Source organism: Serpula lacrymans (assembly GCF_000218685.1).
Source record: "Serpula lacrymans var. lacrymans S7.9 unplaced genomic scaffold SERLAscaffold_8, whole genome shotgun sequence".
In the NCBI taxonomy this organism is placed as follows: Eukaryota; Fungi; Basidiomycota; class Agaricomycetes; order Boletales; family Serpulaceae; genus Serpula; species Serpula lacrymans.
The window spans coordinates 832,129-858,329 of record NW_006763297.1 but is presented as its reverse complement, the minus strand read 5'-3'; the positions used below and the strand labels follow the sequence as shown (position 1 = coordinate 858,329).

The window sequence follows — 26,201 nt, the reverse complement described above, 5'->3', positions numbered from 1 at the left end:
AACGGATGGGAAGAAACGGATGGTTCTGGGGTGAATTTGTTCACGTTCTTCCTTCGATCCTTGCACGCGAATATTGAAGCTTCAGCAAATCGAGCACCGCTTCGTTGTGTAACGCCTTGAAGCAATAAGGTATGGGAATGTCCATGGGCAATTTATACGAGTGGGCAACTTTGTACCCGAGTTGGCGACTACTAAACCAGTGGACTTACAAACAGTGCCGCCACAGTTATGTTCCGATAGATAGGTGTTAGTGGGACGTACGTAGTCTTTAGTAACCGGGACCAGTATCAACCACCTATACCATTACGGTGGGTGGCGCGCGCCTCTACAACCAGTCCATGATAAGTATACTGTACTGAACGAGAGCCAGCGTCACTTGAGCGCTATCATGATATATACTGTGATCGAGGTTAATGACTAATAGGACTCAATAACGATTTACTTCCGGTTTAGACACAATCTATCATTAATTTCAACCACCTCTCTTTCCCCGCAGTCAATTGCAAATCCACCCCCTCTCAGTCACACATATATATACACCCTATATACCACAACTCTCGAGCACCTCGCACTATAGTTTCGCTTTCGTGCTGGCCCGCATCTCCCGCGCCTTGTCGCGCAACACCCTCCTCAGGAGCTTACCACTTGGGTTCTTAGGAATCATATCGACAAACTCAACTCCTCCAGCCAGTTTCTTATATGCCACCTTGTTATCAGCAACATGCTGTCAGCCGCACCATCGTCAACCATGCCACCCTTTTAATACAGACAATTCGAGCACGCACTTTCATGATAGATTGTTTGATGTCATTCGCAGCACTGGCACTACTTTCTGCACGCTTCCCTGCTTCAGGTCTGAGAACAACGAATGCAAGCGGTAGCTCGCCGCTGTAATCATCGGTTATTCCGACAACACAGGTGTCCGCGACGTCTGGATGATCCAGGAGACAGCCCTCCAGTTCAGCTGGGGCTACCTGGAAGCCTCTCACTTTCAGCATTTCCTACAAGGTGCCTAGTCAGTACAGACGACCAGAACTGGGTGCGGTGGGTGCCTGCCTTCAAACGATCTAGCACAAAAATTTCAGCGTTCTTCTCTATCTTCACCTCATCACCCGTACGCATCCAACTGTAAACAAACCACTCAGTACAAAAACCACGCTTCCAGTCACCATCGCCACGTACCCATCCACGAACGTCTCTTTCGTCCTGTCGAAAATATTTCAGTTCTAAATTTATATATTATTTCACCAGGATACGCACGACTTCTCGTTATTGGAATACCCAAGAGCAATCGACGGTGTTTTGACCACCAGCTCTCCCGGCTCTCCAAAATCCGCCAAAGATCCATCAGGTTTCACCACCCGGGCGGTGATGCCAGGTAACAGCGTTCCTGCACTGCCACTCAAGTCCTGCTTCTTCTCGATCGCCAAAGAAGTGACGACGGTGCACGTCTCAGTTGTACCTGCCCAAATATCACTATTGCGTCAGTTTTTAGAGGCGGTGGACAGAAAATATGGGGAACAGACCATAGCTCTGGCCTAGGGCGGCATTTGGGAATATCTCGACAAGACGTTCCATGAGCTCGCGACTCAAGGGCGCTGCCCCTGATGTGATGTACCGCACATGACTGAGATCATAATCTTTCACTGCTGGATGCTACTAAACCATTCAGCACCGGTGACGACAAGAAGCATGGGGGTTTACTTTGCAGAGGAGCACAATCTGTGGCGGGACAAGCCTTGGTATACAATCGTGATAATCAGCTTTGTCCCATCAAAAGATGAAAAATGCGAATGTAATGACTTACAAGAGATGAGTGATACGATATGTTACAATGTTCTTTAAAAATTCGATAAAGTTGAATTTAGCTGTCAGGACAAACGACATCTGGATTTTGTATCCCCATTAGACACACGTCCACATAGATGGATATACAACGCACCCCACAAAAAAAGCTAAAATGACTCTGTGTGCGATTAGATACATGCTAGGAGACTATCAGTAATATGAAAACCCTCACGTTAAACACCAAGCCATATATATCTACTTCTGGTCAGACCAAGAACACCACATCCACCACAAACAAAGACTCACGATAAAGAGGGAGGGCTACGGCATTAAAAACACAATAAGCTCTAACACCCATACCTAAGACACAGAACTCTCACCGCCGTTGCATATATCTCCTGGCCTAAACCTTTGTTCTTCCCATGGGCAATAGTTCTGGTTCACCTTGTTATGTGCCGCTAGCTGGAGGATGTTGGCAATGGGGGCAATGTGTGGTATTGCCACAGCCTAAAAGAATTATTGGGTATGATATGAAGAGCGCCAAACACGAAACTTTTGATACCTTTGGTCTACCCGTCGTCCCACTAGAGAAATTGTAGAAAGCCAACTTCGTCTTCCCCTCTCCCTCCTCCAGCCTCCTCTCCACAAAACTCGGCGGAGTCTCCAACCCCTGCGTAATCAACGCCTGCACCGTCACGCACGTCGGACCGCCCACGCGCTCATCGGGGGCCCCCTCAACATCAAACGCCACGACCTTCTCATCCGGAACACCCGACGCTCGCGCCGCCTCAAGCGCAACCCCCCACGAATCAGGGTGCGTGATGATCATCTTCGCTCTCGTCTCCCTCATCTGATACTCGAGCTCGCCCGCGGAGAACAGAGGGTTGGCCCCACTAGCAACGTTTTTCCCAAGGTTAACCTCAAGTTGATCCGAGTTCTGAAGCACAGGCGATAAAGTGATGGTTGACTTACGACATAACAGCACCCAGTCTGTGAGCAGCCCACACTGCTACCAAGTAATCTTCATGGTGTGTAAATGAGGCTACATGCAAGTGGGAAACAAAAAAAAAATGAAGAGCGTCACGTACCGACGTGGTTGGGGCTGAAGAGTAGGACTAGCGAGCACATGCCGTTCAGTAAGTACTTAATCTCGGATAATAGGTGGAAAAACGCTACCACTCACCCACATCGTCTTCCTCTAACAGCATAACAGCCATTAGACTCTAGCAACGACAACCATCGACAATTCTCTGAACTCACTTATACCATATCTAAAGCAAAGTGCATTGGCGAGACCGTACGTCCGCACACGTAGCTAGGAGACCTTCCGTTCAGTAACCTTCCAAAGCGTAAAAAAACTGACACAGTGAAAGATAACGAATGATAGCCTGAGAAGCCCACGCCGTTCTTGCATGTATCGTATTTCACAGTCATTAGTTTCAGACATGCACCTACCTCTTCTAATCCGATTCCTCGTCCCGTGCGATCGTCAATGATCCATGGCGAGTCAGCCGTGCGTATCGGCCTGGCTGGGTGTTGCGAGTCGAGTATGAACTGGGCGAGCGTAAGGTTATCCGGGATAGTTGGAAGGGGACCCGCGAGCGATTGTATTTCAGCCATACCTTGAAGTATCTGCTCGTCCTCTACACAGGGAGGCTGACCGACAAGGACGACAAACGGGTTAACTTATATATATATATCATGATACTTATGTGGCACGAACACGAGTGACATGTTTTGGATCAAAGTTTGCACCAATGTACGTACAAATTTCAGGATGTTCCCTCTCATGTGACATCAATGAGCGCCTTAATGAGCACGCGTATCAACGATATTACAGGGTTGTCCAGTAAACGCAGCTACAGCGAGCTAAGGCATTTGCGAGCCGCTCATCAGGATGCATATCCATATAACTCCTAATACATCGCGGACATTTGTAGGTCGCCGTCCTGATAACAACTTTGACCCGAGCCACCAAACTCACAGCTCAAACAACAGAGTAAACATATCACCCGAATATATGCAGACATACCTTACATACTCACATAAGCAATCCCTGAAATAATCTAATGTTTCAATACTATGAAAGTACAAGAAATAACTGGTCAACTGAAATTTTTAAAATTAAAAAAAAATTAAAAAAAAAAAAGAGAGCAGGACCTACAAGCACATCACAATCGAGCGCTCGCAGTGGGCTCAGCTTCACCCTGATCGACAACACCATCTGCAACTACACCCTGCCCAGCCCCCAAAGACCTTCCCAGCCGCTCAGCCCACCACTTCCCAAACATACTCTCTCCGCCCCTCGATGCACCCCGAAGTTGCGCACCTCCTTGACCCCTCACCTCCCACCTCTTCCGATTCTCAATCCACCACCGCATAGTCAGCTCCCTCTCCCTATCACCCACATGCTCCGTGATCTCAGCAAACAGGGCGTCTACCAGCTCTTGGCGCTGGGTATGATCTGCAGTAGACGCCGAGTCGACGATGGCGCGTGTTGCCTCCAGCACGCGAGGAAGGAGTGGGAGTGGGAGGGAGGGGACGCAGGATATGAGGGTCAGGTGTAGACGGTGTAGACGATCCGCGTTCGCGTTTGCGGAAGTAGGATATGAAAGCCAGCGTATGGCGGTCAAGAGCGCATCGACGCAGAACCACGCAAGAGCATACTGCTCATCCCTCGTATCGTCTGCCGAAGTACTCGCGCTTCGAACCAGCGCAGCATACGCAAGGCACAGCTGAGTATCGCTCAACGTGCCCTCCACCGAATTCTATCACACCACAAACGCAGGGGACACACCGCTTTAAGCACTCAAGATGATCAATCAAGGACACGTTCTCACCTCTATCAAACAAGCAGCATAAAACGGGATAATGCACACCGCAAACCGACCATTCGCGTGGAGACCTGAGTTGGCAACATGCTGACTGTCTTCTCTGATACGCGCTTCGGGTCGGCCCGTAGACGAGGGAATGTTCCCTTGGCCACCTTTCTGGGTGTGCGAAGCAAGGATGGCAAGCACAACACTGTGTGCTGATTCATAGGTCTCACGATGAGTGGAATCAGACAGGAGTCTGGATACAGCAGGCGTGCGTGAGTTTTTTCGGATGGACATGACTGAGAAAGGGGGGGCTCACGGTAGACATAGGGGGAGGATGACGTCCTCTACGATAACTGGATCAAGAACAGGTACGAGCTGCTCGATACTCGCAAGTGCAAATGCTTGTTTGACTTTCTGAACGGGGTGAATAGAGTTGATGCCTAGATCATAAAGGAGTTGAATATTTTCTCATGCTGAGAATATGAATATTTTACCATTGGATTTCAGGGAATCACACAGCTCTCTTACAAATCGCTCGCTTTCTGCGGAATCAGCAGAAAGGACATCAAGCGCCGTATAAAACGCTTTTTTAAGCTCCACAAACCCCCCTGTCGCAGTGCTTGTCACGCCACCGAATTGTGAAATCACAAAAGATAGATGAGAGAGCGTGTGGAGGGTGGTCAACGCACACGTCGAGGGTAGCTGCGGAGCCAATACCACCGCCTTCGGGGATACCCTGGACGAACCCTGAAAAAGTGTAGGTGGGAGGAAGACGATGGTGGACAGAGCTGATTCAGTAATCATGATCGTGGCGAAAAGAAGCGTCTTCAGGATATTCCACAGTGAGGTCGTTATTTCCCGACTATCTGGAGCTGCGGCATGTTGATAATGAAATGTATGAAGAGGATAAATATAATATGCGCCGTACCAATCGAGTCATGGTCAAGTCCTTCAGATAAAATGCTGCTCGACCAATCAGCATCGAGTTTTGCCGCAATAGACTCGAGCAGCTCAAAGGTACTAAGGATCTCGTTCATATGCTGCTTGGGCCGGTTATCTATTAGAATCGACAGCGTCCTCGCGCAGAGTTTCGATAGTGAGCCCATGGATGATATCAATGGTGAAGATGATATGGAGTAAACTGCAGTCCGTATTGGTGCCGCGGTCTAGATAAATATTCAGTGAGTGGTTCGATCGCGATAAACGAACAGACTGACGGGTATATGCACTCTGGATTCTTCATTGCAAAGCACCGAAGAGTGCAAAGACGACAGGAAAATACCGGACTGGAACGCAGAACTGATTGTGTATGCGACGAGTCTCAAAAGAGACTTGAAACTTTCAGAATACAGTCTGTAGGTAATTCATGGAACTTACTGCCAGAGGGAGTGCTGCCACTTTATCAGAAGCTACTAGCAGTAATGACTGGGACCCCGTGATCAAAGCCAAGGACAGTGCGTCGACTGGATCAGTCTTATCAGAGTTTGCATACCTCGATATGATACGCTATTCACCTTCTCCGTCTTCTGTAGCGGGCTCAAAGGCCTTTCCCCATGCATCAAAGGACTGCCTGAAGGAGAAGATATCAATGACCTCGGCAACTGTCAACACGAGTTCATCTTCTACACGGCCTCGAATGTTTCGCTGATTGGTAGGTAAGGTTGATGTGATGTCGTCCAAACCAAGCAACAGACCGCTACAGCATGCCAATTTTATGATGGCTTGTCCTCCCTGGAGACCTTTTACGACAGCTGAAGCCCAGCTCTTTAACTGCGCACCGATACTCTGTGCAAATATGCCAGGCTGGTCAGACTTGAGAGCGCATGATTTTATATGAACAGCATGGCGGAAAGAAGTGTTGAGAGCTTGGAGTTTGGAGTGGGATAATGGCTGAAAGGACGGGCTGCTGACGACGGCAGCAGAGAGAGGCGTTGGGAGTGGTTGAGGGTTTGCGAGAAAGTGTGTGATTGAGGCTTGGATGGTAGACAAAGGGAGGGTGTTGGAAGGGCGATGGAGGTGAGTTAGCAAGATAGTGTATCCTCTGTCAGCAACCATTGCAATAGACAGACAGTGGCACAAATGTTCTGAACGTTGGGTGGTGTGTATTACGTAATGCTGGTATGCCCTTTTTTGGATGTATTGTCTCTGACTCTGTCTATCACAAGACAAGACTACTCGTTAATTTAAGTATGGCGAGGTTCCAAAGCCCACCAATGCCCGTCAGTGGACAATTAATCACTGCAGATGGGGTATCCGTTGTTCTATGGCTGTAGATTAAGAGGCCCCGTGGCGGAGTGTGTAAATGAGGCGAACAAGGTAAGCTGATTTGATTTGGTAGGTAGGAGGGAAGTGAGCAGGAGTGGGAATGGGAGGAGTGGGGAGTGGATATCCATACGCTCGCAATGACCCGCAGCTCCCACCCGAGAAGTGAACTGCTTTCCAGATGGATCAAAACGTTTCGCCGATGGACTCTCAGGTACCCGGGCACGATAGACCGTTACCAATTATAAGAAGAGGGCATGTATGGCGACTAGCATGGATGTGTTTTTAGCAGCAAATGATTGCGCTGGCCATGGCAGATTCACAGACGCAGGCATGCATTTCGGGCATGGGTCGGTGGGGGCTAATTATGGGTCGGGTCCCCTGGAACCGGGTGTTTGGATGAAAGGATAGATTCCCATGTGATCTAGATACACTCAGTGATGTAACCAATATACCCTGGGGTCCAGTCATGTGACCACCGCACAACGACGAGCGGGCAGGACACAGTGAGAGCGGGCGAGGGTTGGCTCGCATGCAGCAGGTATTCGAGAGAGATATCCAATATAAATATGTATATTTGAGGCCGTGTGGGAGTACCGGGCGGTATGAGGTGTTATTACATAATGGGGGTATTCCGGGTCTTTGAGAATTCTGAGGTCGTCTTTTGCAACGCTGTCCCCGACCTTGGACTCGTCGCTCGTCGTCCACACCCTCCTCCTCGTCGTCGTCGTCGTCGCCCACACCATCCCCGTCACCACCACGGTCGTTCCCCACCCAAAGGGTACGAGCTCTTTTGCTTTGCTCTCCCACCTGGATGATGCGAGCAACCTTCCACATTCTTCAGAATATTATCCTCCGCTCTTCCTACGCCTTCTTTGCTCCCTCTACTCCAGCTTGTTCCCCTTAGACTCATCCAATTCACTTATTTTATCTTCATATTCCTCTACAATGGCTGCTCTTCCTTCTCAGAACTCTCCCTGGCCTGCACAGACTCCTTCCCCGCCAACATCGCCCTCCAGATCAAAAAGAAAGAGACAACATGACCTGCGCTCTCCCCGTCAATCCACAGTAGCCGCTAGACAGATATCAGAAGACCCCCAATACGGTTCGTTCCCCTTTTCCTTTCTCCCTCCCCATCCCACTCCGCCCTATCTTCATCGCATTTCGCTCCACTACCTCTTCACTCTTCCATTCAATCTAAACTCCCTTCTCTTTACAGTCGCTGCACAGACTCAGTGTGAGACTTATTCTGGTAACAACATCGTCTCTTGTTTCCCGTCAAACGGTACTGTTGTACTCCAGCATCAGTATGCCGGCTTCGTTTGTAAGTCGCCTTAATTTACTTCACATCCATACCCCCAACCTCTCCTCTCTATCATAGGGAACAGTCGTCGTCCTCAAATCACGCAGACAAACCAAGTCAACTTGTACCTTTATGATGCTGATTCTCTTTCACAACTATTTGCGTGGTATAACAAGTCTAATCCTCTCAACGGCACCCCTGGTACCTTCACTACCCTCGTCAATGACACCTGGTTTGGCGAAAAAGGCGCTTCTTGGGCCCCAGGCCAGAATATGTCATACCAATATTTCTGGATACTGACCAGCGCAGAGGAAGGACTAGATGGCTCTCAGACGACACAGCCAACTTTCACTGCTCTACGTAAATATCACTTCTATTTCATGTCAGGCGTCTAGAACCTGATTATATCTGCACTAGAAACCACCTATCTAGACTCGGTCGCTTCCTCAATATCATCAGCGTCCGTTGCTTCCGCCTCCTCAGCTTCACTTTCATCTGTCCCCACCTCTGTCACTACATCAGGTTCAGCCGAAACTTCCATCAGCTCTCCTGGGAGCGTCCAATCTCAAGGCGACAAAACAGCAATTCCGCATTGGGCAATCGCTGTCATAGTCGTGCTAGGCTTCCTTGCCATAGTAGCTGGAGGGGTGATGACATGGCTCATCATGCGTAGATTACGCAGACGTAGTGCGTCTTCAAATCGGGGATCCATGGGGTCATCGTCTCCCATGATGGCGAACGTCCAGAACTCCAACTCGCCTCAATTACCGCTTCTGGGTGGTATGGGCGCAGTCGGTGCAGGAGACCACGCCACGTCTGACCAGCATCACGCACCATCAGTCGTATCACCTGATGGCGCATCCACGATCTCGCGTGCAAATTCTGCTGGTGACTCAGGCCCATTTTCTGGTGCCGATGCTGCGATTATGGCGGATGCTTTCAGGAAGGCACTCCGAAAACCCGATTTCGCGGGTGCCCCTGTAGATGAAGGGGATGGGTCGGACCCGCAGGATGGTCGGAAGGACAATGAACTATTGAGCAGAGAGCTGGCAGAAGAAGGTAGAGATATACGGAGTGTCAGCTCGTCGAGAGGGGTTAGAGTGGAAACCCTAAGTGATGCTGGTGATACAGTGCAGGACCACTAGCCCCAGGTTTCATCGTACGCGTTTTGTTTTCTACATTATTCGTGATTTGGTTCTCATTGGTGGTTGTATATCTTCTCGGATACCTTTTTTTTTTTTACCTTCTAGTCGTATTCTGATGTGGCATCGATATGCGATGTGTAGTTGCGTTTCCCCCTTCGTTGTCGCTTCTGACGATTTACCTCTTATACGCCTTATACTTTTGCGGCCTGTTCACTTTATTACACGGCTGGTTTCTTACCTTTTGTCATGGCACTTGGTAGTTCCTAGCAGTGGCCGTTTTGCTTTCTTACTTGGACTCTCGTATTCCCCCTAGTTGAAATCACTCAAATAACCTGTCTACGTGTTCTCGCTCATCGTGGGTCTTTTCGCTCTTTATGCCCCATCCCACTTGTCAAATATTCCTCGGACTCTGATTCCCACTCCTACCCTCATTTCCGTTTCCCATGCCCCCCCCATCTTTTTCATCTGCGCATGGCCGTATCCCAAACTTTGCATGTGCCTCACACCCACCGGTGCCGTTCTCACTGCGATTCCACGCTCCTTTTTTTACCTATGGTTTCATGCTGCTAGACGACTTATGTTTTTTGGGGGGCGGGGGGAAGAAAGGAAAAACGAGCACTTTTGTAACAGGTTGCTTGAGATACCATAGTACGACGCCTCTTTTTTTTTTCTTTTAATAATATGATGATGAAGCAACAACACACACAACGTTGGATTTTTTTTTGTACTGTTGTGCTACTTTTAATACTTGAACTGACATTCGGACCGCCCTTTTTTTTTTTTTTTTCCATTCTCTAAATAAAGCTTTTTTTTTGTCATATCCATAGGCGAGCTGCATAAGACGAGAGAGAGAACGCGTCGAAGTCCTCCGTATAAGTATAGTCAGAACCGGGGCTAGAGAACGATATCGTACGTCGGCCTGCACTGGCCGAACCTTTGTGCATGATAGAACGAATCCGACCGGGAATACCGGTGCGAGGGTCGTGCTCAAGACGAGCGTCTGCGAAAGAAAAATTAAAATAAAATAAAAAAAGACTCAGAAGACAGTCCAGCCTTCCTGCTTCCTGGCTGCATGCATCCACTCAATTCGAACGCCGGAGATGTCATGTTATGTTATAAGCGGGGGAAGTTGGGATGATGATAGTGATGATGATGTCCTAGCCCACGATGGGCACCTCTTCGAATGTCATATCCAAATGGAAGCTGGGCCCCGGCGTTCGACAGTAAACGCGCGCAAGATCTGCTCAAGGCGCAACTTGGACTGCGGGGTGCGCGCGCGGGCGAGAAACGCACATAAACTGAATTTAAAGCCAAGCCAAACCAGAAAGAAAAAAAAGGGATCTTTAATGATTATATCACATTAGTTTGCAATAAGACAGAAAAAAAAATAAAGTGGCAAGCGAATGTGGTAGTATACACGAGAACATCTATGGTCTCTTCTAGAAAATGCGATTGTGCAACCCCTTATACAAAACTTACGCGATATACTCCCCCATGCATTATTAGGCAGTGGCAATATTACTCATGACTGAGACGTCAAGTGTCGCATCAGCAGCTCGTAGCTAATAAAAGATAAAAGAAAGAAGGGATCACCATTGAGTGCTGAAACATCCACGGAGATCAGAGGGAAGGGACTCACGTTAGCATCGTCACTGCACTGTTCGGCACTGTTCGGACCAAGTTAATCGATAACCCTTTATATAGACCCGTCCATCCTTCTTTCTGGATAATTTTCTTGGTTGTGTAAATCAATCCTCTCCGTATATGTCGTTTGACCATGCCATCTGACGAAGCGTCGTCTGCCAATGGTTGTCTTTGAGTTTGGAGCCTCGTTCGAACCACTTCATGGGGATATGTAGCAATCGAGGCCGTCATCTTTGATATAGCAGAACACAAAAGTATAACATCACTGCGTAGAGGGGCGTCCGAGGGTCCTTCTGCGAAGATTAGGAACGATCTTGTCAGATAACGTCCCTGAATTAGGTGACATGGGCAGTACTCACGTGCCCAAACCTTGAGTTGTTCGTACAACGGGAACTGCACCGCGACATGCGTGATGCCCAAAAGGCTCGGTAATAGTCCACGATAAAATGCACGAAGACCCTCGGTCCGATAAATCATGTGGGCGGCGTCGAACGTGTGACGGTATCTCACTTCCCGTCGAGATTGGGTCTGGGTAAGTGCGACGAGGTAAATGATCGCAAGTTTGAACGCAAAAAAAGGAGCTAGGGGTATAACTGTACCATAAATCGTGTTTTAATCACCCAGAACGGCATGGTGCATGTCGCGCTTGTCGCTCCAGCAATCATCGCCGAACAAATATGCAAAGACCAGGCATGGTCTCGCATGAGGGGTTGGTAACCCTTGGTTTGGGGGGCAGGATACAGCCGATCATGAGACTTTGTTTGCCCCAGGGACGGTTCTCCGAAATGCCTTTTTATTCCGTCATAAACCGTGAAGTAAATAGCCCAGGTTGGAAGATAGCCTAATATTGTCGGACCGAGTCCTCGATACATTCCGCGTACGCCATCATATCGTAGAATGGTCTTTACGGTGTCTTGTAGGGAGTAGGAAGAGGGTAGAGCCGTTTCAGCACGTTAACGAATGTAAGGGGCCTTTGAAACATACCCAAAACACCGAGGTAACCCGGTTGGCCCACCACTAACGGCTGAGCCTGTAGTTTCGTTTTTACTACATCCAAAGGGCAAGTTGCGACAGCGGCTACGAGGCCGCCTCCTGCACCAGCTGAAATGCAACAAAAATGTAGAGATGTAGCCAAGGGCGACGAGAGACATGAAACGTACCGATCATGCTGCTTGCGGTCCATTTTGCACTGCCTGACTGCATCTCTCAACCCCGCAGAAGCGGGGGATGCCTAGGACAGGAAAGCTTGCAGTATATGTGTGTTAGTTTTTGTTGGACGAAAAGCGAGGAATATGGGGAGAGTTTGTAGGATGATAAAGCTGGAGAGCACCTGATGCTCTGCCATACGTAAAACGAGCTCATTTCCAGCCACAGTTCCCCAAGCCGGTTCTCGCCGACAGAGATCCATCCTTATCTCGGCGAAGACCTATCAGATGTAGGCTGGGTTCCCAACAGCGTTGCTTTCTATCTCCAGCGGAGCTATCTGGACAGGCGCTGAGCTGCATTCTGTTCATATGGCGATCCAGCATGGCAGTATGTTCACTTAGCCGACAGGAGGGAAAGGAAACAAGAGCAAGTGTTGGTCGGCGTGTGGTTCTCACATGGGGCAGCCCTATGCTTTCCCAGCTCTCGCTATCATGATTCACCCATACGGTTATACAGTACAAACACGAACTCAGAACAATGGAACGCGCTGGATGTCTCCCTTTACGCGTCCCCTATCCATATCTCATTGCGACCAGGCTCTGTCCATACTCCTGTTGTGAATTCTATTTTGGATTGAATTGCGAATCAGTCCTAAATCCATGACCGGTGAGTCGCGTCTGGCTGATTACTTCAACAACCGTTAGAATTACACTGGCCGTGATGCTAACAACAGTACATTTCATCAAACTCATTGTAATTTACAGATCCAGCCAATACAAGTACACGCCCCAGCGGCATTTAGGAGGATATCTCGACCTTGCTCTGACAGTTTCCGTTAGTAACGATCACTTGGCACAGAACGTACGGCTCACCTTGTAGAAAGCGACGTGATCTTTAATTTGCGCTGCCTTTTCTTTCGGCTGCGCATAGTACCTGCACAACATACGAATTAGGTGGGTCGGTCCGCAGCCTAAATTAACACACTTGCCAAGCAATGTCGTCGACTTTGTCACCGGCAGACTCGTAGGAATAGTAGGATGCAGTTCTGAAAAGTGAAGGGGATGTAAGTTGGTTGGCATGCTAGAAACCGTGCAAATTACCCTTTCCATGGGCAGAAAGTACTTTGATATAAAGAAGTAAGTAATGATAGACAATTCAGTCCATGAAATCTCGTTACCTTGTGCTGGAGTCTTTGAAATGTTCTCGGTTAACGGAATCAAGGGGGAAATAGTGGTTTCCCTCCACAACCACAGTCTTATCACTCTCTGCGAGAACAGTTCCGTTATACTTGACACTAACCATGTTTTGTAGTGGAGGAAAGCGGTGAATTAGAAGGTGATTAGTATGCATAATCACTGAGGGCATGTTATATAGGAGACTTTCGTTCACGTGATGCGGTCATAAACATCTCATTAGTAACGGTCTTAGTGAACGTCTGGATCACGCCTTGTTGACAGCAAAAGCACTGCAACGCAATATACTCAGCAGCTCAATTTGCAAAGTCACGTCTTTTAAGGAACGTTTGGGTAACAACATACTGATACATGGACCTGACAGCAAACGTGAGAGCAAAATGTGCACGCCCTTGGCATCTCGTTAAGCAGATAAGGACAGCCTACCACGGTCCTACGAGGGCGCAGCGCTGGATGCACCAACGACCTTGGGCATCTTTTTGTCCCCAGTTGCCAGTTGGTCAAGGTCCGCAGGCTTGAAATAATGTGGTGCCACTGTCAAACCATGATCAGCTCGTGAATACCTTGCAAAGTTATCGGGATACACACCTTCCAGTAACCATGCAGGTTTGATTTCCATCAGTTGTCTGAGAGTAAACTGTTAGCATCATACTACGACGCATAAAAATGAGATCATACCTCATATAGGACTTCGATGTCATTACAAGCTCATAATACAACACGTTCTTCACAGGAGGCTGGTGCTGGAATAGACTCGAGGAGGGATGTATATATACAGTATGGTTCGTCTTCAATGTCCTGTACGAATCACCGCTCTTTTGGAGTTGTGCCTGCATATCCACAATGAGCGAATAGAAAGTAAGAAAGGTTCAGAAGACTAGCCGTATTATAGAAATAACCAGCAGTCAGTGCTTTTTGTACTGGCGTGATATCATTCGAATTGGGGTTGCCCTGTACAACTACCTCTACGCGCTCGCACAATCCTGCCAGCTGATCCCGAATATCTCGTGCACGACTAAGACTCTTAAACTGTAGGAACTGCTCATAGCAGAACTGCTGTGAATAATTTGTTTCGGCCCATTGTTCCCAGACATTGAGTAATGTGAAATGATCGCCACCCGCTCGGACGAAATTCTGTCGTGCTTGGTCGGCATGAAGTTTTTTATCCTTTGGTCGATAAAACAGGGACGACGATTCCGATAACATAGATATGATTGTAAGCACCTAGGCACGGAGCGGATCAGTAAGTTCAGCATAATGACATAGAGAACAAACGTACCTCGTCCGTACATGAATAGTCTTCGCTAGAAATGATTGCCTTTGACAGCATGGGGTCGACTGGGAACTCTGCCATCCGTCGACCAAGTTTCGTCAACTCCCCCCGGTCGTTCAAGGCACCTAGTGCATAAAGCAACTCCAGAGCTCTCATGAGCGTCTCTCCTGGCGGTGGGTCCATAAATTCGAATCCGATCAAGTCGTTGATACCAAGAGACTTGAGAAGGAGGACTGTCATCCCTAGGTTAGTCCGTTGTATCTCAGGGACGGTGTTCTCTTCAAGCTCGTTGGCATAAGCCCACTTTGTATACAGCCGGAAGGATTTGCCTGGACCGACTCGTCCTGCTCTACCTGCTCTCTGATTTGCAGATGCACGAGAACACTGCACCAAACATCAGATTGATGATTCGTTGTTTATAATAGAATAAACTTACGGGAACAACGACAAGAGAGGACATTCCAGTCCGCGGATTATATGAATTTTGCTTGACGAAACCTGGATCAATCACAAATACAACGCCGTCGATGGTGATAGAGGTCTCCGCAATATTTGTCGCAAGGACAACCTTTCTCGCTCCTTCAGGTGTCGGTTCAAATATCTTGGCTTGCATGTCACTTGGAAGATTGGCATAAATTGGACAGATTATGAGCTCGGCGATCTTGTTACCAAGTGCCCGAGCTGTCTCTTGCAAATTTTCATGAGCCGCTTCAATCTCGTCTTGACCCTATGGTTGCTGTCAGCTGCGCAGAGTGTGACATCTATAAGCAGTACTTACAGTGAAAAACACGAGAATGTCACCGCGAGGTTGGGTTGTATGTATTTGAAATACCGTTGTAATCGCGGCGTGCAAATAATTTGCTTCTGGTTGGGGAGTATAATGAATATCGACGGGATAACGACGACCAGGAACTGTACAGATGCTCAATTATAATCAAAACTGTAGAATTGAGACCAACGCACCATAAAATACGGGGGCATTATCGAAATATTCACTAAATTTCTCAGCATCCATAGTGGCACTGGAAATTAAGAGCCGAAGTTCAGGGCGGAAACGAGCAATGTCCTATTGACGATATCAGCTCCCTATAGCGTCTGTGAACAGCTCATCACACACCTTGACTAGCGAGAAAAGGATATCCGTACTCAACGTCCGCTCGTGCGCTTCGTCGATGATCAAAGCAGAATATCCCGCGAGATCTGGCTCTGTCAGGAACTCTCGAAGTAACATTCCATCCGTCATGTACTTGAGAACTGTCTTGTCACTCGTACAATCTTCGAATCGTATAGAGTAGCCAACTTCATACCCGATTTTGGTACCCATCTCTTCGGCGACACGCGCAGCGACGGACATTGCGGCAACCCGACGTGGTTGGGTACAGCCGACTTTTTGTCCGTTCGCCGTATAACCCGCTTCATGAAGATACTGCGGAAGCTGGGTAGTTTTTCCTGATCCAGTTTCAGCTACAACAATGAGTACTTGATGTTCTTTGACCGCCTCGAGCAATTGTTCACGATATGTGTAAATCGGGAGGGATTTGCGTGTTTCATCGATGGACTGAGCTATATGTAGAGAGAAATGAGGGATATATTGAATAGCAAGTGTCGCGCTGCTTACCTCTTTTCTCGGCCTCGTCAATCTGCATTTGCAGGAGTTTATCTTTGGCACTCATCATACCTTCACCACCCAAGGTATTTTCCATCACAAATTTGATGGTCTGGCTTTCATCAAATACATATTCATAGTCATCCACAAGCTCTGGTTTGTCGAGGGCACCAGTGCGAAAGGTACTGTGCATTGTTTGACTCGCCTCCCACTGGTCGACATCGGTAACGAACTGGTCATCCTTAGGTTTAGCTTCCTCGTACCGCTTGTAAAGGGCGTTTTCTTTCTTTTGTTTGTCAATCTTCCCTTGTTCTGTAATATAGTCTTCGGGAAGCTGGTATCCGTCCCACTTATCATTAATTTTCATACGTTCTTCGACAAGTCGCAAAAGCTCCTTTTTACGTTCGAGGTCCTGTCGTTCCCGCTTTGATACCTTCATGCCATGGAAGAGACTCTCGTCGTCTGCGATCTCCTTTTTCAGCAATTCTATTTGTTGCAACTCTCGCTTCGTAAGATACTCTTGTCGAGAGTGTAGCCGTAATGATGGAAGGGCTTGACTTCGAGCCTCCGTGTCATCGGCCAATTGCCTTCTCTGTGCAGCTTCAGCTGCAGCACCAGCATTCCGTGAAGAACGATCTTCAACCACTTTCTTCGTTTTCTCCTTGTCGCGCTCCCGTACTCGTTCAGCGAAGGCGTCTCGCTCTTCCATATCTCGTGCACGTTCGCGCTCCCTTCTCGTGTCTTCGTCCTCTGGTATTTCAATCAATTCGTCGTCATTTACGTCCCCCCGTCTCAGGTCTTCATCGTCCGATTTCCAACGCTTCCTCGACTTCTCCTCCTCGTCACTCTCCCACTCCTTGCTATCATGTTCTCTTTTCCGTATATGCCGCTCCCGCTTATCCTTCCCTCCACTTTTCTTTTCCTCTGCTTTTCGTTTCTCCTTTTTCAGCTCCACAACATCATTCGGGGCTTCATCTTCAAGCAAGAAACCATACTTCTGTGATCGCAGCGCCTTTGCTTCCTTCTCAGCTTGCTTTCGGGAGCTGTCAGAGTGCTTATGCTTGGTCTTGCGAGGTACTCGTGCGAAGAGTTCATTTATGAAAGAATGAGCGTCGGGGGTGTTTGGTAAGCCAGAAGCATTGAGGGAAGAGAAAAGGGCATCCGGAGTCTTTGAAGTTGACGCTACAATTGGAGTTCTTCAGTGAGGTCGTAACCACCAAACGTGACTGACAGACATACCTGAAGCCTGGACGAAATCAATAATACTTCTGTCTGCGAGGCCAAAAAGCTGTGTGTAACGGGAAAAGTCAGTCGATATTTATGGTACTAATCATCAAAGGCTTACTCTTAGACAGTTATCGCTGATAAACCGGTTGAGGTCGGACGACATATGGGTTACAAGTGAAGTCTAGCGCCAACTTGTACTGACAGTAAGACTCTCGAAGTAACAGTCTGCCACTCCGAGGTTGTACCTTGTTTGCGAAAGGCTACACAGCCACACAGCTGATTTCTCACTGCAAAAACCAAGCAGAAACTCGACGCATAAATTATACAGACTCGCTCGGTACAAGAAAAGCAACACTACAGCAGTTATCTCAGTAAACCATGCACATATAAAAATTGTCGTTAGATGGGAATCTCCAATCCTGCCATCTTTGCTGCGTGAATAGTCTTCAGAGCCTGTCATGAAAAACGATATCAGTATGATTGTTACCAATATATGGCAAAACCGACCTGCTTAAGCATAGGCGCATCGATCATCTCTTTCCCGCCGTCTGTCGTTTCCAGACCAAAGGCGCCTCTTTGGGACGTATGGGCAGCTTCCATCTGTTGAAGTATCTTGGCTGCACGAAGTATCTCTGGACGCATGTCATCGGTGGCTTTTCAGCTAAATCACTAATGGGAAATGACCTTGTGATGTTGGAACAAAAGTTGATTGTATCGTCTGGACTTGGGTAGGATGTATTGCTTGCTATACCGGAAATCAGCAGTGGATCTCATACAATAGAAAGGGGGGTAATAACCTTCCCATCAAAGCCCAATTTCCTTCCGTCTTCACATTCGTCCTTTAGGTAGTTTAGGTCCTTATAATTTATGCAAACCTAAAACATGGCTCAGGAAGCTCTGTAAGGCGTCTCCATCCAGAGATACATACCATGTCTATGGCATTCAGGCCAAAAGCCTTTGCAGTAATCACAATTCGGGAGCGCACAAAAAGCAACTCTTGGCGAGATTTTGTCCGGATAACTGAAGTGTCCGCACAATCTGTAAAACAAACTAGTTAATCAAGCGTTTTTCTGGGAGTATGTGCCACGGAGTATTACAGTCTTCTGAAGCAAACTAAAGTAACAGACGATTGAGCTCATGAAATCAATAAGTAGAAAACACTAGTACCAAGAGAGAGCGCAAACGACCTCCTGTGATCGGACCATATTCCGACTTCCAAGAGGCAATGTTCCCCAAATTATATGTGCTCCGGGCGCTCTCGATACTTGCTACGATGTTCAAAGGAGAAATGGAGGGATCGCGAGATGACTCATGGACTAAAGAGTTACGAATAACTCTCGAGACATAATGGAGATCTTCTGGTGCGTGAATCTTGGGTAAAATGAGTGTCCGGACAGAAGGGAGTTTGAGCTGTCACGTCCCAAAGGACAGAAAATGAGGTGAAAGCTTCTATGAGCTAGTGGAGTATGTTGAACTCACCACTTGAGATATGTCGCTTTGGAAGAAAGGTGTAGTAATGTCATTCACTCGAACAGCTATCCGGTCTGGTTGAGGGGTAACAAGCGTGTTCTGCCAAGTGTGTAATAGTTCACCGAGATTCTATTGGTATCGGGCACATACGTTCAAGAAATCGCTCAGCCTCTGACGTGCGCTATCCTTGTCACTGGCCGAGGGAGGTATGCTGTCCTCCAAATCGTATATAATGACATCGGAGTCGGTGGTCAGCGATTTCTCAAGCATCCGGCTGGATGAAGCAGGTACTAAACGGATAAGAACATCTCTCGTTGTTATTGTTTAGGTAGAAGATCAAAAGCACCAGCGTACCATAGAGATACGAGCGACGCAGTGTGTTCTCAGCATCAGAAAGCGAAGCTGCTGTACTCAGCCTAGCGCAGGCTCGGGGCAAGCACATATGTTGAAAAGATGCCAACATGTGGGCATTGCAGAGAGAATTCGAAAGACCAGAACGAAACATGACGGTTTCACAAATAAATTGTTAAATATCAGCAGAAATGCAAACGAACCCTATGCACAATCAATGTGGCCCTGCTTTGAAGTCGGCGTCGGTGGTATACCACAATTTAAAGGCACAAAGGCCTCCCGCGTCCAAGTCAGATTCAAACCAAGGCATACCAGAAAAAGTATAGCACTCAAACATGCGATAGCACAGTAGACTACACTGAGGTTCGATAATGTATACGTAGCACTCATAATGAATGTAATATTGTCTGTATGTCGACATTAATATTACCTGCCTATCATACCAGTCCAATCAAACTTGTCGTATTTCTCTTTGAACCGCTCGACTCTGTCCTTGTTATGACGAAAATCGATCCGACGCGGTCGCCGCCATCGTCGCGGTTCAATGTCAAGCACGTTTCCTATAATTTCACCAGCAAAGTATCTAACGCAGGATATCAGGTGAAAGCATCACGAAGAAAGCATCACCATGTACATACCTCGGAAAGTCGCCGCCACCTTTTTCACCTTCGTCAAGGGCTCCATCTTCCTCGCCAGCAGCAGCTGATTCCCCGGTACCTTCGATCACATGTCCATAACCTTTCTCTCCCTTGTGATCAAACTGAACCATGAAGTATGGAAGGTTTGGGACCATTGCTCGCCGGAAGCCCCCCGGTCTTGCTCCAAAATCAATTAACTTTTTGTGTTGGGACCACTCGGCTTCGGATTGTAAGATGGATTCCTGGCAGATATAAATACATATAAGCACGCATTGGATAAAGGGACAGATTATTTACTTACTTTGAAATAGGCGGGTATGACATCATACTGAGCCCATGGAAGCGGGACGCATTCTATACATGTATGTTTCTGCCACTTTAGAGTGATTACAGTTTCATAAAAAATCACGCCTTTGTCCTCTTCGGCAAACATACGCATCAAGCTTTTCATGAAATTCTGGACGACGCGTCAACACAGTTGCTAAATCAAAGGCGGAAATAATGCACCTTGGTTTCGTCCCATACATCATCATCTCCTTCGAGCATGGTTAGATGGTGTTGTATCGGCACAATCAAACAGTGACCATCGAGTAATTCCTCGTCTGTTGTACAAGATAAATATACCCGAGTGCCCATGGCAATCACAGGTGCTTTAGGAGGAGAATCATCTTCTCCGAAACAGAATTGACAGGTAGCTAAAGCTTTTTGAGTCCGTTTGTAGTCTGGATGTAATCATGAGAACTGAGACCGCCAAAAATATATTGAATATGCTTTACCATGGACTGCAAATTGACGTTTCATGGCATCAGAACGCATTTTTTGTCGGCCAAGTTTTTCAGCATTATCGTCCATATAATCGAGATCATTCTTGAGACATATTAGTGCTGAGAAAATGAAGCCAATAACCTCAAACAACCTACCTCAAATTTACCATCGCCCATAATGGCTTTTGCGAACTGAGCATCGAGATTCTTTTGGTCCTCCATGCCAGCTCCGAATCTCTCTTGCCGAAGCATCTCTCCAAGAGTCGTGGTGTCATCATCTGCATTATAGCGAACAATGTCACCTGTCTTAGGATCTCGAGTTTCGACCTAACAGTTACAAGATTGGAGGAAGAATTCCATAAAAATAAATGATGACGAACCTTCTCTTTTTTCTTTCGATTACCAGCCAATGCTTTTCCATCGTCCTTACCATGACCCACATCGTACATGCGACCTCGAGCATCCAAAGTAGGTAGAACCTCCACTTTGGTCCTAACATTTCCATCGCCAATCGCACCATTTGCTTTCTTTGACTCGTTTTCGTATTCCCGTTCCAATGCTTCCGCGTCAGATGTGCCCATGAGCTTTGCACGCAGTACACGCGCTTGAAGCTTGTTCAGGGAAGATGGAGACAAGGCACGTCTCGAGGACACGGTCGCGACAGGAGGGGTCATAACGGAGGGAATGGGCGTATGTGACTGTGCAAGGGGCGAGGCAGCTTGAGACGGCAATCGAAGAGAGTCGAGTCGCTTTTGCACCGGCAGCCCGGACTGGGGAGATGGCGTCGATGGCGCACTATTGTCAAAATTACCAGGCCTGCGAAAAGATGAACTTCGACTTGATGTTCCACTATCACCCATATCTGTAAACATGAAGCGTTTTCCTCCCTCGCTTTCTTTGAGCTTTCCCTTTCTATCTGTCCCACGACCCCGGTCGCCGCGACGGCCTTCGCGTTCGTCGAGAACTCGTCTTTCTTCCCTAGCCTCTTCATATGCCTGCAGTGTCCCAAAGCGCTCCAAGGCCACCTCTTCTACAGGTCTCCCTTCCTCCTCGGCGGTTTCGTATACACGGCGTAGTCGCATCATACGCCACTGTGAGCCAGGGCCGCCGGGGGTCACAGACTTGGGTGGAGGAAGAGGGGCATCGTGGTCGATTTTCCGACCTTCCCTGATATCAGCGTTGAGCTCCTTCGAACTAACCTTGAGCTGCAATAAAATAACATTAGCTAGCACAACAAACTGTTGGAAAGAAACATGCCTTGTCAGGATCAGGGACTTCTAGCCGAGAACTTTTCTTCCTTTCCGTTCCAAGACCAGAGAAGAAATCTACACCGCCACCAAGAGTTCTTGACCCATGAGAAGAATCACCGTAGCTTTCTGTGAGTGACTCATCGCCGGTGGGAAGCCCAGCTTGGAGGTTAGATGAACTCGGCGCTGCGAGTCTTTCCGTTGCAGGTGAAAGCATCCATTCGTCACGCTTGAGAGGCGTCTCCACACTGAGACTTGGTGGAAGGTCTGGATCCGACTTTGACGGAGCTGCATGTGATATTATTTCCAAGCTCCCCGCTGCAGGAATCTCGTTCGCTAGTAGCTAACAGATCTCAAGTCAAAGCTAGTCCGCGTTTTACTGACAATGTCACATACGTTTTCTCTATCCAGGTCAATGTTCTTCTCCACCCACATGTCCTCGTCGTTGGGATCATCATCTGTGATTTCTAGCTTCTTACGGCTTTCCCGTTTATGTTTCTTGCTGCTTCCATGTTCAGATTTGTGTCGTTTCCTGCTTTTCTCTTCGCCGTGTTTCTCATGAGAGCGCCTATGTTTTGTTGAGTGTTGGTGGTCGCGGTCCATGATTTACGTGCGAGACCCTAACCTGAATTGCATGTGACATGCTTCGCTGCATTCACGTTCTCAATAACATCGCAACCAAGACCAAGAGTCCTTATTACCCGTCAATTCAAGCATTGCCATCGATCTCTCAGACATATAATACAAATCGTGTTTATTCAACGATGCCCTCTCCAAAGGTTACATCCACAGAAGAGCTATCAGCTTCGGACGCGAAGTAAGCGCTATGGCGGATGTTCAATCAGCCCATCAGCAGAATTAAGTTGTCCAATACCAGATGGATCACTCTCAAGAAGATTAATTACACAGATCAGGAAGGTGTTCAGGTATGCAGCCCTTCATCATAGTCTTGTTCTAGTTTGTTGCATCATCACACCGATATCTTGCGTGTATTATCAGAGAGCATGGGAGTGTGCAGAGCGCAAGACTCGTGGTTCATCTGGTATCGATGGTTCGCATACGTCTAATTATTTCCAGTACTTGTCGATTTCTGAATGATTGTCGCCTTTCACTGGCACTGACTATCAATTCAGCTGTCGCCGTTTTAGCTATACTGCGTTCTAAGACGAACGCATTTCCGCTCTCAACGGTCATAATTGAGCAATATCGTCCCCCAATCGACAAGTACATCATTGGTAAGTCGACGTTGTCCCTGATCATCTACTAAAGTACCTTCATAATGGTCGGTGTCCGTAGAACTCCCTGCTGGTAACGATACTTTACTGGTATTGCATCCTTTCCGACGCTGATGAATATTTACAGGGCTTATAGATGGTGGAGAAACTGCAGAGGAAGCTGCTATTCGCGAACTTGAAGAGGAAACTGGTTATGTGGCTGAGTCGGTGACTGAGTCCACGCCAGTGATAGTTGCTGACCCAGGTCTAGTTGATTATTTATGTCGAAGTGACGATTACTAACCAATACAAAGGCATGACGAACGCGAACATGAAGTTGGTCATTGTAAATGTACCGATGAAGGATAAGTTGGAGACACCGAACTCCAAACTAGATGCCGGCGAGTACATTGTGAAAAAAGTCGTGGAGCTGGACAAATTATTTGATGAGCTTAAAGGTGAGTTTGGGAAATGTTTCGGTGATACAATTGCTGACGAATATTATACAGAATATGATAAAAAGGTCAGCTCAACTAACGTTTTGAGATTCTAACTCGAGTCTGATAGAAAGTCCAGGGTTTTGTTGTGGATGCAAAGCTATCCCATTTCGCATCAGGCTACGCGATAGCTCAGAAAGTCCGCAACAGGGAGTTCTAAGTTAGTGGAATATGCAATATACATAGTAGTTGTCGCGTTACAGTATCTGCTGTCAATTCTTTTAAAACCTCTTTGTTTATCACTTTAACGAACGTTGCAGTACTGCCTCCTCAGTCCACAATTTGAGTCTCTGGATTTAATCTTAAGCATCAGAAGGAAGGTGAAAGAAGCACATCCATATAAGGATCTATTTTATGCCTGGCATAACTTTGCTATTGCACTGCACGGACTGCCGATTCGTTGTTCCACTAGCTCAACGTTTACTGATCGTAAAGCTTCTCAGTGGTAGTCAATAAAATGAGATATCAGGGATATAATACAATACAACATCTCCTCTCTTAGGATAATCTATTTAGATCAACTATAGCCCTTTCTACAAACGATCCAGATGTTTTGCTATCATCTAAAGAAACAGTTGCATATGTGCCTTTCGATAAGAAAGATGGATTTATGGAAACAGTGTCATCCACAACCTGTTCGATTGAGGGTCAACACATATAGAGTGCAGCGGCAAAGAAAGTCAGACCTTTGAAAAATGTTTCAGTCTACTTGGCACAATAAGGACGTCAGGGGCGACTGGATCGGGCCCATCAACTAGTTTTAGTCCTTCAGAATGCGAGACGTCAAGATTAACTTCATCTGTTAGATCAAGCGGAACGGGAAAAATTGGATAGAAACTGGAAGGCATCGGTAAGATATTGCGGACGTGAAGATAGACGAGGACCTTCACCTTCTTTGCTGTAGTATATGTCGACACAAATTTGACATAGGATCATTGGCAGAAAGGACAGAGGATGACTGAGGATCGACCTCCGCCCCACGCTTGAAAAGTTCGTTTTTTCGAAGATGGAATAAAACATCGACACTGCTGACTGCAAATGAAATACCATTTAGGGAGAATCGACAAGGATTTGATAGGAAGTGAATTCGCTATTATATGCCGCGTCACTGTCGATAATTAGAATGGATTTTATATTGAGACTTACAGGGTGATTTTTACGGTTTCCGGGATTTTCAAAGATTTCAAGTTTTTCAGGGTTATCGATATTTTCAAGATTTTTAAGTTTTTCATCAAGCTCAGATTGTGGGAACACGTTGTGGTCGCTGATAATATCCCGGATGCTAGGAACCATTAAAACGTTGCTAGTTCCAGATATTTTCAGAAAGTCGTGCAGATTTAGTATGAGGGTTTGAAACATTTCCTTTGGAGTCCGGTCTACTTCACCATCTCTTATGTATGGGTGAGCAGAGTCAATAAAAGGCCCTATCTGGCCATGCAAATAACATTAGCATCAGAGGGTACAGGAAGTCCTCTGTACATACGAGCAATACAATAGCTGGTTTGGTCGACTTCAAGGTGTGAATTAATTGATGGAATGGTTGATATTCAAGATCAGTATCGGGCGTAAATGGTCCACATGCTATGCACATGGATAAGGATGAATCCGCGTTCCCCAAAGGTAACGGCGGCGGTTTCAAGCGAGGGAGCTATCGATGTCATATCGACGGAGTTGGTTCTTTCGTTCGAAAAACATATGGTTTCACTTACGGTGAGTAACTCCTCCACTACAAAACATCCACCACCTCCGTTTTTACCACGAGCTGCAATAATGGCGCCAGGAAATAGTCCCATCCCCCCTACACCCTTGGGTCCGCCGCGGATTTTGGTTCCTTGGAAGCGAATGGGGATTCTTGTACCAGAACCCATCATTCGTGACGATTCTAGAAGGAGAGAAGCTTCGTTCAATTTCGCTCCAGAACTTGATGTCTCCGCATCAAGCACTATCCTTCCAACAACAGTTATCACTTCCTACCAAATAGTCTCAGCACAGGATGATTAATATGAGGGAGGATGTACTTCAGATGCGGATCCAGGGTCGCCTAAATCTTCGATATTGTAGTACTTTTGCACTAACCCAGCAAATTCATCAATTCTATCGTCGAGCACTGAACATGTTATTTGTCAGTACACATAAAGACCTAGGTAAGAGGAAACCTGGAGACCTTCACTACGTTCCAATATTTTCTCGTACATGTATTTGTCTGGAGGCTGACTTCATCGTCATATATTTTTAGGCGATAGACAATGACTCACAGTTTCTCTTTTCATCTCTCGGATTTTGAAGAGTAACGGTAATGTTACCTGGACCGACGGCAGAATGTTGTTCGTGCGGAATTTGAGGGGTAGTAGTCATGTTACTTGGACCAGCGGCAGTGTGTTCTTTGTGGACTTTGGGCCGTAGTGCACCGAGCTTCAAAGGCCCATCCAGATTATTCAGTTTACCGGGCGCAAACTTGGATGAACCAGAGAAGTGACCTGCAAGTGAGTTCGCGTTGGGCCGTGTCTGCTGGTTTTGCGTGCTTCTTGCAATTAGTTCGCGTTGAAGTTGCGCCTTCAAGTCCACCGCTGATTTCAATGTAAAGATCTTGATTGTATTATCACTAGTGTATGAG

At 47.2% G+C, this 26,201-nt stretch overlaps 10 protein-coding genes across 10 annotated transcripts; 2 read left to right on the top strand and 8 right to left on the bottom strand.

Annotated features, from left to right (window-relative positions):
* Window positions 1–404: 404 nt before the first annotated feature.
* On the bottom strand, window positions 405–3,408 carry SERLADRAFT_449982 (uncharacterized protein; the record flags this gene model as incomplete). The annotated part of the gene is made up of 17 exons (XM_007319337.1): window positions 405–724; window positions 786–1,001; window positions 1,075–1,126; window positions 1,183–1,206; window positions 1,261–1,462; window positions 1,527–1,656; window positions 1,705–1,738; window positions 1,808–1,887; window positions 1,943–1,966; window positions 2,021–2,043; window positions 2,095–2,109; window positions 2,169–2,295; window positions 2,351–2,681; window positions 2,761–2,809; window positions 2,877–2,903; window positions 3,049–3,103; window positions 3,244–3,408. The coding sequence occupies 17 exons, from the start codon at window positions 3,406–3,408 to the stop codon at window positions 572–574; spliced, it is 1,707 nt and encodes a 568-aa protein (XP_007319399.1).
* A 551-nt stretch (window positions 3,409–3,959) lies between these two features.
* Window positions 3,960–6,662, bottom strand: SERLADRAFT_438947 (uncharacterized protein; the record flags this gene model as incomplete). Its single annotated transcript, XM_007319336.1, has 8 exons — window positions 3,960–4,556; window positions 4,629–4,860; window positions 4,924–5,047; window positions 5,102–5,479; window positions 5,536–5,773; window positions 5,825–5,938; window positions 5,985–6,070; window positions 6,122–6,662. The coding sequence occupies 8 exons, from the start codon at window positions 6,660–6,662 to the stop codon at window positions 3,960–3,962; spliced, it is 2,310 nt and encodes a 769-aa protein (XP_007319398.1).
* An 893-nt stretch (window positions 6,663–7,555) lies between these two features.
* Window positions 7,556–10,018, top strand: SERLADRAFT_469788 (uncharacterized protein; the record flags this gene model as incomplete). Its single annotated transcript, XM_007319335.1, has 4 exons — window positions 7,556–7,974; window positions 8,089–8,193; window positions 8,251–8,532; window positions 8,590–10,018. 4 exons carry the CDS (start codon window positions 7,818–7,820, stop codon window positions 9,315–9,317), a joined length of 1,272 nt encoding a protein of 423 aa, XP_007319397.1.
* A 627-nt stretch (window positions 10,019–10,645) lies between these two features.
* On the bottom strand, window positions 10,646–12,301 carry SERLADRAFT_469781 (uncharacterized protein; the record flags this gene model as incomplete). The annotated part of the gene is made up of 6 exons (XM_007319334.1): window positions 10,646–10,879; window positions 10,957–11,254; window positions 11,321–11,489; window positions 11,561–11,874; window positions 11,946–12,062; window positions 12,122–12,301. 6 exons carry the CDS (start codon window positions 12,162–12,164, stop codon window positions 10,840–10,842), a joined length of 981 nt encoding a protein of 326 aa, XP_007319396.1.
* A 384-nt stretch (window positions 12,302–12,685) lies between these two features.
* On the bottom strand, window positions 12,686–13,494 carry SERLADRAFT_391855 (uncharacterized protein; the record flags this gene model as incomplete). The annotated part of the gene is made up of 6 exons (XM_007319333.1): window positions 12,686–12,734; window positions 12,794–12,929; window positions 12,980–13,040; window positions 13,096–13,152; window positions 13,208–13,228; window positions 13,285–13,494. The coding sequence occupies 5 exons, from the start codon at window positions 13,407–13,409 to the stop codon at window positions 12,906–12,908; spliced, it is 288 nt and encodes a 95-aa protein (XP_007319395.1).
* A 137-nt stretch (window positions 13,495–13,631) lies between these two features.
* Window positions 13,632–14,796, bottom strand: SERLADRAFT_469777 (uncharacterized protein; the record flags this gene model as incomplete). The annotated part of the gene is made up of 4 exons (XM_007319332.1): window positions 13,632–13,926; window positions 13,979–14,130; window positions 14,183–14,524; window positions 14,580–14,796. The coding sequence occupies 4 exons, from the start codon at window positions 14,754–14,756 to the stop codon at window positions 13,734–13,736; spliced, it is 864 nt and encodes a 287-aa protein (XP_007319394.1).
* Window positions 14,797–17,700: 2,904 nt separating this feature from the next.
* SERLADRAFT_469772 (uncharacterized protein) lies at window positions 17,701–19,497 on the bottom strand (the record flags this gene model as incomplete). Its single annotated transcript, XM_007319331.1, has 10 exons — window positions 17,701–17,859; window positions 17,914–18,038; window positions 18,091–18,151; window positions 18,204–18,281; window positions 18,335–18,444; window positions 18,504–18,519; window positions 18,574–18,816; window positions 18,886–18,975; window positions 19,027–19,166; window positions 19,231–19,497. The coding sequence occupies 10 exons, from the start codon at window positions 19,379–19,381 to the stop codon at window positions 17,806–17,808; spliced, it is 1,068 nt and encodes a 355-aa protein (XP_007319393.1).
* SERLADRAFT_449974 (uncharacterized protein) lies at window positions 19,495–22,479 on the bottom strand (the record flags this gene model as incomplete). Its single annotated transcript, XM_007319330.1, has 9 exons — window positions 19,495–19,810; window positions 19,866–20,107; window positions 20,167–20,322; window positions 20,373–20,587; window positions 20,642–20,732; window positions 20,786–20,956; window positions 21,010–21,834; window positions 21,887–22,219; window positions 22,273–22,479. 9 exons carry the CDS (start codon window positions 22,477–22,479, stop codon window positions 19,654–19,656), a joined length of 2,397 nt encoding a protein of 798 aa, XP_007319392.1.
* A 50-nt stretch (window positions 22,480–22,529) lies between these two features.
* On the top strand, window positions 22,530–23,888 carry SERLADRAFT_391836 (uncharacterized protein; the record flags this gene model as incomplete). Its single annotated transcript, XM_007319329.1, has 9 exons — window positions 22,530–22,693; window positions 22,754–22,802; window positions 22,876–22,927; window positions 23,010–23,111; window positions 23,173–23,184; window positions 23,239–23,355; window positions 23,405–23,548; window positions 23,600–23,613; window positions 23,667–23,888. The coding sequence occupies 9 exons, from the start codon at window positions 22,641–22,643 to the stop codon at window positions 23,745–23,747; spliced, it is 624 nt and encodes a 207-aa protein (XP_007319391.1).
* Window positions 23,889–24,033: 145 nt separating this feature from the next.
* Window positions 24,034–25,456, bottom strand: SERLADRAFT_356508 (uncharacterized protein; the record flags this gene model as incomplete). The annotated part of the gene is made up of 6 exons (XM_007319328.1): window positions 24,034–24,220; window positions 24,274–24,424; window positions 24,478–24,677; window positions 24,734–25,015; window positions 25,071–25,235; window positions 25,297–25,456. Coding segments are annotated over 6 exons (1,093 nt in total), but the record flags the coding sequence as incomplete, so codon positions are not given.
* Between the last annotated feature and the right edge of the window lie 745 nt (window positions 25,457–26,201).